The sequence below is a fragment of the Haliotis rufescens genome, unplaced genomic scaffold, assembly GCF_023055435.1.
Source record: "Haliotis rufescens isolate VD_foot unplaced genomic scaffold, xgHalRufe1.0.p SCAF_570, whole genome shotgun sequence".
NCBI classification, from domain to species: Eukaryota; Metazoa; Mollusca; class Gastropoda; order Lepetellida; family Haliotidae; genus Haliotis; species Haliotis rufescens.
This window is the reverse complement of record NW_025964302.1, coordinates 1-11,631: the sequence shown is the minus strand read 5'-3', so window position 1 is coordinate 11,631 and position 11,631 is coordinate 1. Positions and strand designations below refer to the sequence as shown.

Genomic DNA, 11,631 nt, shown 5'->3' with positions numbered 1-11,631 from the left:
CTGGAGCCTAGATTGGAATCCTGGAGTCTAGCCTGGAAACCTGGAGCCTAGCCTGGAAACCTGGAGCCTAGCCTGGAAACCTGGAGCCTAGCATAACAAACCTGGAATCTAGCCTGGAAACCTGGAATCTAGCCTGGAAACCTGGAGCCTAGCCTGGAAACCTGGAGCCTAGCATAACAAACCTGGAATCTAGCCTGGAAACCTGGAATCTAGCCTGGAAACCTGGAGCCTAGCCTGGAAACCTGGAGTCTAGCCTGGAAACCTAGAGTCTAGCCTGGAAACCTGGAGCCTAGCATAACAAACCTGGAATCTAGCCTGGAAACCTGGAATCTAGCCTGGAAACCTGGAGACTAGCCTGGAAACCTGGAGTCTAGCCTGGAAACCTGGAGCCTAGCCTGGAAACCTGGAGCCTAGCATAGCAAACCTGGAATCTAGCCTGGAAACCTGGAATCTAGCCTGGAAACCTGGAGACGAGCCTGGAAACCTGGAGCCTAGCCAGGAAACCTGGAGTCTAGCCTGGAAACCTAGAGTCTAGCCTGGAAACCTGGAGTCTAGCCTGGAAACCTGGAGTCTAGCCTGGAAACCTGGAGACGAGCCTGGAAACCTGGAGCCTAGCCAGGAAACCTGGAGTCTAGCCTGGAAACCTAGAGTCTAGCCAGGAAACCTGGAGTCTAGCCTGGAAACCTGGAGTCTAGCCTGGAAACCTGGAGCCTAGCCTGGAAACCTGGAGCCTAGCATGAAAACCTGGAGCCTAGCATGGAAACCTCGAGGCAAGCATGAAAACCTGGAGCCTAGCATGGAAACCTCGAGGCAAGCATGAAAACCTGGCGTCTAGCCTGGAAACCTGTGTCTAGCCTGGAAACCTGGATTCTAGCCTGGAAACCATGATGGTATCATCTTCAAGTCCAATACTTCAAGCATCAGTTGTTAATGACCCCAACTCTGATCCCCCGGAGTGGTAATCATGTCAGTGTTTACGTGTATGATGAACGTGTATGATGAACGTGTATGTATGTGTGTATGTATGTGTGTATGTGTGTATGATGAACGTGTATGATGAACGTGTATGTATGTGTGTATGTTTGTGTGTATGTGTGTATGATGAATAGGTCCAGGAGATCACTATATCTGGAGATGAGTGTGAGGTAATTGAGTGTCAGTTGTTAGTTGTACAGCTGAAGCATTATAAGGGTCAGCAAGTGTACCTCGTGACACAATCCACATCACTAGACTTGAGGATGTATACTGGTCTATACCAAGAAAATCAATTTTTTTCTAAGATAGGTATTTTTAAAATCTTAATGATCTAATTCAACTGAAAAAGGGAAGCAGTTGCTGCGCATTCTATTTGTAAGCTGTTACTTACCACACCACCTTACTCCCACCTTATTACAGAGGCATGAAGGGACATCACTCACTGTGTCAATTTTTTTTAACCATCATAATTAATCATATTTAATCTTTCTAATAATCCACATTTATGAAGTCTTAGTAGGCATTTAGAAGTACCTAGCATATATGCCACTGTGTATTAATCATATAAACGTGAGTGAGTGTGAGTGTGAGTGTGAGTGTGTGTGTGTGTGTGTGTGTGTGTGTGTGTGCGTGCGCTCTAGTCTGGACTGTTGCCAATCGATCGAACCCCGGACCTTCCGCTCTCTGGGTGTGCTGAGTGTAGGTCCTCCAATGTGTATTGTGTGGTCAGTATGGGTCCTGTGTTGACTTGTGACCTCCAATGTTCATTGTACGGTGAGTATACGTCCTGTGCTGACTTGTGACCTCCAATGTTCATTGTGTGGTGAGTATAGGTCCTGTGCTGACTTGTGACCTCCAATGTTCATTGTGTGGTGAGTATAGGTCCTGTGCTGACTTGTGACCTCCAAGGTGTATTGCAAGGTGAGTATAGGTGCTGTGCTGACTTGTGACCTCCAATGTTCATTGTGTGGTGAGTATAGGTCCTGTGCTGACTTGTGACCTCCAAGGTGTATTGCAAGGTGAGTATAGGTCCTGTGCTGACTTGTGACCTCCAATGTGTATTGTGTGGTGAGTATAGGTGCTGTGCTGACTTGTGACCTCCAATGTTCATTGTGTGGTGAGTATAGGTCCTGTGCTGACTTGTGACCTCCAATGTGTATTGCAAGGTGAGTATAGGTCCTGTGCTGACTTGTGACCTCCAATGTTCATTGTGTGGTGAGTATAGGTCCTGTTCTGACTTGTGACCTCCAATGCTCATTGTGTGGTGAGTATAGGTCCTGTGCTGACTTGTGACCTCCAAGGTGTATTGCATGGTGAGTATAGGTCCGGTTCTGACTTGTGACCTCCAATGTGTATTGTGTGGTGAGTATAGGTCCTGTGCTGACTTGTGACCTCCAATGTGTATTGTGTGGTGAGTATAGGTCCTGTGCTGACTTGTGACCTCCAAGGTGTATTGCATGGTGAGTATAGGTCCGGTTCTGACTTGTGACCTCCAATGTGTATTGTGTGGTGAGTATAGGTCCTGTGCTGACTTGTGACCTCCAATGTGTATTGTGTGGTGAGTGTAGGTCCTGTGCTGACTTGAGACCTCCAATGTTCATTGTGTGGTGAGTATAGGTCCTGTGCTGACTTGTGACCTCCAAGGTGTATTGTGTGGTGAGTATAGGTCCTGTGACCTTCAGTCTGTATTGCGTGGCGACATAAAGTCCTGTGCTGACCCTGATGTGGAACGTAGCAGAACACAACCAGAAAGGACAGTGTGAGGTATGCTGTTAAAGGTCTGTCACACAGAGTTTGCTTGTTGCGATAAGAAAATAGAAAAATCATACATGATTTACAATTGACTTGCAATTTACCTCACTGCATACTTTAAAATAATAAGACTTCAAGATTCAGGCACAAGAAGACAAACATATTGATAACAGTAAGAAAATTATATTGCAGTACTGATTCATCTTTGTTTGGATCTATGGTGAACATTATATTGTACAGAACCTTTAATAAATTATTCTTATTGGTCTGGTGGTAAATATACCTGATATGTTCCTGTTTGTGGATGCAGCCGATATGACACGAAATGACAGATGCCAGGAAGTATTGGTTACAGCAAAAAAGGCCTGGCCTCCACATAAGCATTTACAGTAGTGGCAAAATTCAACATCACATAAACTAAACAGGCAAAAGAAAGTGACCATGAAAACTGGATTTGACCAAAAACTTACAAACATTATAGAAACATTACCGAGTCAAAGTAGTCGCCGGAACACTGGAAAACTCAAAGTTTAGAACACAACTAGGATACCCGTATCAAATACATCACCATCAAATAACCATTTCTTGTTTGTTTCATTTTAGCCACAATCAATCATAGGTGAATACTTTCTTTGCCCGACAGTTTAACTGATGTAAAATATTCATAAGTAAAAGTAAATACCGTATCCGACGTAATAAGCGCCCCGCTCTAATAGGCGCCAATGGCGATATTTGCTGATATATTGGCTCGTGAACAAGCCCAATTTGCATCCCTTCCGATTGATCAATGTACACAAGACTTATTTATTCGGTATAATACGCACATGTGTGTTATATGCACCCTTATTTATGGGCCATTAAATTCTGGAAAAATATATCTGTCGTACATAAACATTTCAGGCTGTCAGCATAAACCACGAAATTTATCTTTCAACTATGTTTCTTTTTCACCAAAATAATATTCTAATAAGAGCCCCCTATTTCTTATTTTGAGAGCGCCCTGGGTGCTTATTACGTCGAATATGGTAACAATTTATAGCTTCTTCCCTTCCTGTTGTGAATAATAGATATAAACATATGTGAAAGGAAAATATTACACAAAATCCAGAGAAGCATAACATTCACAGATTCCTTAATCAGTTTGACGATGCAGGGGTATAAATTATGAGTTAAATACAGTCTACAAACCTACCCATCTACAGTCAAACACCATTGTGTCGAAGTTGAAGAGACCGATGTAAATACTTCGAGTTATCTGTGGTTCAATAAAATAAAAATGATGAATAAAGATGGAATATACAGGGACCAAGCTTGTACTTCGAGACAACTGTTAGTTTGACACATCAAAGTTTGACACAACAGTGTTTGACTGTATGTAGCTTATACATGTAAACTTACTTAAGTGTGGGAGTAACGGCTAGCCCTTTCAACGGCCCTTGACTAGTTGACAAGTAAACAAGCAGACTCGTGTTGTAGAGAAAAGTTATCTGACAATATCTACATGTCTATGAGTAAGATCATCAATGTTCAAATATTCCTGAAGTGAACACATTACACTGCAGGCAATACACATGTTGCTATTTAAAACTGTTCAGGGATTTATCTAGCCAGTATCTGGAGGTGGATAGTCAGCCCCATTGATCCAAGCAAAAAAAAAGGTTAGAATTTAACATTTCCAAATCAAGGTTAAGATAAATGGTTGAACTTCAAAAAGACTCCATGTATTTCACTGATATATAAAAAAAGCAGCAAAGTATTTCAATATTTAGTTACCATGGTTACGTTTGATTATTGCATTGAATTCAATGTTAAAATACTTCTGAATTTAGAAAACAAGGACTATTAAAACATTTCTCCTCAATCTGCCTGCCTTGGGTGCTTAGTTGGAAATGCAAGATATATCCCTGTTGTTTTATGTTCATTGTGAAAAATATGTACATGTGCTTTATAATCATAATAATTATAATAATAATAGTGGTTGAGAAGCAAATGTCATATTCGCCTCTCCAGAAGGAATGAAGCATATTTATAGCAACTGTAATCACTTACATACAGTGCCACATACAGACATATATAATCATGTAAACAATGACATACAAAATAAATTTGCCAGCAAATTACATGAATATTTGTTCACAATATGTTCACAAATCACTGATTATAACCCTGGTTGAAATCTCAGATCATTTCTGAAAATGATAGTAAAAATATGTTTGTATTTATTCTTTCTGTGTCTGGTCTCCTGTGAGATTCTCATCATCTACAAATATGGGATTGGTGGCGCCCATGGCGGTATTTCGGTCCGTGTTTTTCAACAGGTTCTCTGTCGCTGGATCGCCTTGATGAGAGGCTTCATTGCACACAGAACTGTTCCGCTTGGCGGCTTTGTCCGACACGCCGTTTGTCTGTGCAGTGTAGCCTGTAACACCTACAACTAAACCATCCCTGTTCTGCTTCATCCTCACATGAATATCTTTCGAATGGACGCCATTGCCATTCGTAACTTGGTGTCCACAGTTTTTGACAATCCTCTGCGAGCTGTTATCAACATAGCCCTGCATTGTGACCGCCTCTTCGTTATATACAGCCTTTGGGCGTGGGATTCGTGTGAGGGTGAAGTCCTCGAGCTTTAGGTTCACATGGGGCACCTCAAGAAGGTCAAAGGATTGGGCGTACTTCCTTTTCCAGCACTCCTTGCCACACAGGATGACACCGATAGTGATGAGAATCCCACAGATACAACAAGCCACGATGATCACGATGAGGTCGACCTTGTCCAAACCAGTATCGGGCGGGTCAATTGGGCTGAATGTGGAGGCAGGGGGGTCAATTTCAGTGACCTTCAACCCTGGTAATTTCAGCCATTGGTTGTTGATCATGATCGGAACTTCAAACTGGCGTTGTCGGAACTGAGCGAAAAGCTTGTTGCGGAGAGCCAGGTGGGGCACCTGCATGAGACCCACATGAATTATCACTGAGCCACACTGTGGATCATACAGTTTAATCTGTTTCTTTGTCACATTGAGGTTAATCACAAGCACGTTCTCCAGGGAGCCCACGAACTCGGCCATCACTAAGGAATTGTTGAGGATTAAGAAGCAGTCAACATCAAATGTCAGTTCAAAGTAGCAGTCCTTGAGATTAGAAGTTGGGGTTGTTGATTTTATGGTGGTAGTGGCCGGCATCGCAGAGGGAATGATGGAACTGGAGTACATCGGTGCGCTAGACGTCGAGGAAACAGTTTGGGAAGGCATGACAAATGTTGATGTTGTTTGCTGAGACCAGGGTACAGTTGTTGAAGACGGAGCAACAGATTCAGGACTTATCTCCCCTGATGTGCTGACAGTTGGTCTCTCAGTTGTCTCCCCTACTGTGCTTGAACTACTAGAGACTTGAAGGTCACTCGTGTATTCTTGTGACTGTGAAGTGACTGAAGTGAACAGGCCTGGTTGACTTGTAGCAGATGGTTCAACAGACAAAACTCCAGACACAGCCACTGATGTTGACACAGACTCTGACACTGACACAGACTCTGTGGTTGGATCAGTAAAGACAGACGCCGATTCCTGTACAATCTGGGACGTCTGTGTTCTGGATGAAGCACCAGTAACAGCAGACGACTCGGTTGTCATCACCGGCATCTGACTTCCTGCTTCTGTCTCTGAAGCCCGCACAATGTTTGAAGAAGCATCCGGACCCTGAACCTCTGTTTGGGTGGATAGGTACACAGGTGGTGTCACAACCTCGGAACTAGATGCTGGTATCACAGAACTGGTTGGAGAGAGCAAGGGGATGGGCTGACTGGAGACAGTGTCTGTTTGACTGGAAGCCTGTATCTGGGTGACTGATTCACGATCCAGAAACCTACCCCAGCCTGACGACATGTCCCCAGTCACTGTGGACAGTTCTTGTGTACTGAGTACGGCTTGCTGTATTTGAGACAAAACTGTCGTCTGCTCAGGTGTAGCAGACGGTATCACTGCAACCATACTCGGTTGGAAGGAGGATTGTAAACTCTGGAACACAGATTCGGTCGACATTGGCGTTATTAACGGTGTCATGTTTGGTGTAACATTCAGAGGATTTGAAGAAGAGATTAACTGAGAGCTAGATACAACATGATTAAAACGTTCTGGCTGCACAGTGGTTACCATCTGTTCAGTGAAAGAACTTAGCACGAGATGTTCTTCTGTTGAGAAAGGTCTGGTCTGAGTGACCTTGTCACTGATATGATGGGAAGGAGAAGACTGTGACACAATTGTTGATGTATCCTGAAGCAGTGGCGTTGATGATGCAACACCATCAACGAATGATGTAACTGGAAAAACACTCACATGACTTGAATCCTGGATCATCTGTGACATTTCCGTCCTTTGCACGGATGATGAAAATATTGATAATGAGTCATGACTAGGAAGTATATTTTGTTGTGTATACGTGTAATCTGAGGTCACAGAGTCTGATACTGGTATCCCATAATCCCGTGGGGTCAGAGAAGAGGTGAGCGCGCTCCTCTCCGGAGGGCCGGATGTTTGAGACGCAGGCAGGGCTGATGTGCTGGCTACTAGTTGTGGATTAAAGGATCTGCTGGCTTGATTTGTTAGGCTGGTGTTCTCCAGAGTTGTCCGTGAGGTGTTAACGTTTACCGACGCTGACAGTATTTGCTCATTGGCTCCGCAAACTGCGCACAGAAAGCAAACAACATAATCAGTTAACAGTATTTGCAAGATCTTTACTGTTTTCTTTACCAAGCTTTTTCAAAAGGGAAACATGCTGACACAAATGTGACTTTTGGAGACGTTTGTATTTGTCTCTCGGAAAAGCTGTTACAAACTCATTGAAAAGAAACATGGTGATGAAAGTGACAATTTGATTCCCATAACACCCAATGTATATCACATGGGAACAATATATACTACACATCTGCTAAGAAGCAAAATAGTTCTTTAAGCCAAATGTGTGGTCCTTAGCAAATGTTGAGTAGTATCGGCCCGAGTTGATTTTTAATTCATTTTCCTTCTTGAAACACGAAAGAGTGTAGCAAATAATACGAATTTTTTTTTAAAAAATTATGTATCTTACGTACAATGAATCTCAATGTTTAAGATTATATTTATAGTCTAATCCCCTGACTAAAGTGTGGGGATGACAAAAGGCCTGTCGGCTGCTGATGAGTCAAACAAAACACTAAACAGACAAATGAACAAATCACTCCAACACACTCTCAAACAGAGGATAAATGGATAGCTGCACCTTGTGTGTGTTAGAGTCACCAGCGGGCTGTAGGTATTGACAGAGTTACAGAAATCATGTCCCAGTAGACACTTAACAATTGTGAAAAAGGGTTAGGATGATCAGTTTTTAACCTCTGCTCACATTACTCTGCACAGCAAGACGTTATCACCAGCCCGGGTTAGCTCTACACTTCCACAGGAGTTTTTACACCATAGGATTGATTTGTACTTCAAAGCGTTTCAGCTAGAGCTTGCAGAAAATAAATAAAGAAATAACTTTGCTGTTTAACGGTGCACTCAGCTATAGACAGTAGCCTGTTAATAATTGAGTCTGGCCCAGACAATCAAGTGATTGATATTCTTATCAACGGTCCATGCCATTGGGGTAATATGACATCAACCAAGTCACTGAGTCTGTCCCCCGATCCATTTTGTCACCTGCTCTTGACCGCCTCCGTGGTCTAGTGGTAGAGCGTCTGCCCGGAGAGTGGAAGGTCCGGGGTTCGATCCCTGACCGCATCATACCAAAAGATGTTAAAAGATGGTACTTGTTGTCACCCTGTCTGGCGCTCGGCATTAAGGGGCTAAAACAAGGACTGGTCGGCTTGGAGTCAGTATACTGTGTCTGAGTGGGGTATTTATGTTAAACTGCGGCATGGTATCTCAGTGAGCTAGCACTATAAATTGGCATCAGTCCGGACTAGTACAAACAGCCACACAAACACACACACGTACATGCACGCCACTATATAAGTGCAATAATCTTGGACGCGACGTTAAACTCCATTTCACCTCACCTCACCTCACCTCACCTGCTATGACCAGCATAGGTTACTGGGGAAATGATCTGACCCGGAATCCCAACAGGAGTAACTAATATGAACTGGCCCTTCGGAGTGAGAATCTCTGTAACCTAAATATGAAGTGTGGGTTTCGATGGGGTGAGTGAGTGAGTATGATTTTACACCACTTTTAGCAATATTCCAGCAATTTCACAACACCAGGAATGGGCAGATTCGATGGAAACAATGTATGCCCAGCATGGACTATTGTTGAAAGACTCCTCATTTGGAAGAGCAACATTTTGCTGTGACCAACATATTTTGCTGTGATTGACACATTTTGCTGTGATTGACACATTTTGCTGTATCCAACATTTTGCTGTGATTGACACATTTCGTTGCATCCAACATTTTGTTGTGACCAACACATTTTGCTGTGATTGACACATTTTCCTGTGATTGACTCATTTTGCTGTGATTGACACATTTTGCTGTATCCAACATTTTGCTGTGATTGACACATTTTGCTGTGATCGACACAACTTGCTGTGACTGACATGTTTTACTGTGATTGACACATTTTGCTGTGATTGACACATTTTGCTGTGATTGACTCATTTTGTTGTGACCAACACATTTTGCTGTGTCCAACATTTTACTGTGATTGACACATTTTGCTGTGATCGACACAATTTGCTGTGACTGACACATTTTGCTGTGATTGTCACATTTTGCTGTGTCCAACAATTTGCTGTGACTGACATGTTTTGCTGTGATTGACACATTTTGCTGTGATTGACACATTTTGCTGTGATTGACACATTTTGCTGTGTCCAACAATTTGCTGTGACTGACTTGTTTTGCTGTGATTGACACATTTTGCTGTGATTGACACATTTTGCTGTGATTGACACAGCTTGTTGTGACCAACACAGTTTGCTGTTATTGACACATTTTGCTGTGACCAGCTCTCCCATCCTCTATAAATCTCACCCCACCTCCCCGCCCCTATAATAAATGACCAGGGTGCTGTTGTACAAACAAAACCTTAGCGCTACGACGGTTGTAAGTCTAGGTTTGGGAGTTACGCTCACCTCAGTGCTAAGATCACTTTGTACAGCGCCACACAATGAGGATACACACAGCTTCAGGGAAGGTGATTCAATTGATCCTTAATATTCAAACCCCACAGCAGCATCCATTGTGTTTGCTTCCCCCTTGACTCTCGTCACCCACGAGAGAAGCAAGTACCATCGCTCGTGTGTTTGGAGGCGATGTGGAGACATAGAATCGCTGAAATCGCTCATTATATAGAAATTGAGAAGAATCCAATGACAGCTCGGTAAAAGCAGTTGTAATCAATTTTAAATCTATGACTTTTTACCAGGTGACAGATGAGATGTTTATTCCTTCAAATTTGGCACAAATTGCAATATAAATCCTGCTACAATCAAATCAACTGGTGTACGAGGAAAAGATTAAATATTGAAATCTTGAAGGTTCAGTAATGGCTGTTACGCCAACATATTGGTCCAGCAACCCATACATTGCACCTTATTCAAACCGCTTTCCTGGATGTTGCCTCATGCAAAATAAATGTTCTTTTTCCAGCTGTCAAATATCAGTAATATTGATTTCATTTGTCAACATTTATCAATCGATGCAGACATCAAACCAGAACAGGCTCATTAATTGCTTCCTAAAACGGCCATCTTAATATAGTGTCTCCCCTCACGTATTGATTGGACGCATGCAAGCTGCACAATAAACTACCTTCCTCACAACTTTATAAAAACAAACATCACATCACAGCTCACTACAATCTCTAACAAAACAGGATAATAACACACTCACTCCGCATTTTCCCTACTAACATCTGATGACAAACTTTCTGGGATCCAAAGTCTCTAATAAAACATTTTAATTAGAATATCAGCTCCCAGCATGAAAGTCTTTTTTATGAAAGCTAAAAGCACTGGAATAATTACACCCAATTCCGGGCATCATCTAAAGTCTTGTATTCATTTGCATGTAATAAAAGTTTTGTTCAAGTAGCACCCTGCACGAAGTATATGAAATGGGAGATATCCATTATCTTCTTAAAAATGCTATTGATGTCACAAGTAGTATTGATAAATGTTTAAAACTGTTTGAAGACACAATTCTGAAAGTGTGTTTTCAAATTCACAATCAAAGAGAGATCTCCTAAGGGCATTAACATATTCCACGAGGCATCACAGTCTTGGAGAAGTTCTGCCTTCCTAAATGTCATGGCACCGTGAACACGTACTGTCCACACTAGCAAATCAATACGGCAAAGAAATCCTTAACGTTATTTATTACTTTTAAGATCTTTACAGCCTCATTTACTTAGACTCAATTATTCTTTCTGCATGTCATCAGTGTTTTCAATTATCAATATTGTTGCTGATCTAATGTGCTACTTTCTTTAAGAACGTTTTTGGTGTTGTTTCTATCTAAAATTAAAATAAACAACCTAAAGAGGTTACATTTTCTGTGCAATTTTTTTGTGGCAATTTTAGTCTTTGGCAAGGTTTGTTTGTTGTTTAATGCCGCACTCAGCAATATTCCAGCTGTGCCCAGCATGGACTATTGTTGAAAGACTCCTCATTTGGAAGAGCAACATTTTGCTGTGATTGACACATTCTGTTGTGACCAACACATTTTTCTGTGATTGACACATTTTGCTGTGACCAGCTCTCCCATCCTCTATAAATCCCACCCCACCTCCCCACCCCTATATTAAATGACCAGGGTGCTTTTGTACAAACGAAACCTTAGTGCTACGACTGTCGTAAGTCTATGTTAAGGTTTGGGAGTTACGATCACCTCAGTGCTAAGATCACTTTGTAAAGCGCCACCCAGTC

The 11,631-nt window shown here is 42.3% G+C and overlaps 1 protein-coding gene across 1 annotated transcript; it reads right to left on the bottom strand.

Moving 5' to 3' along the window:
- Nucleotides 1-3,630: 3,630 nt before the first annotated feature.
- Nucleotides 3,631-7,408, bottom strand: LOC124110469 (mucin-5AC-like; the record flags this gene model as incomplete). Its single annotated transcript, XM_048385373.1, has 1 exon — nt 3,631-7,408. A coding segment is annotated over one exon (2,462 nt), but the record flags the coding sequence as incomplete, so codon positions are not given.
- Between the last annotated feature and the right edge of the window lie 4,223 nt (nt 7,409-11,631).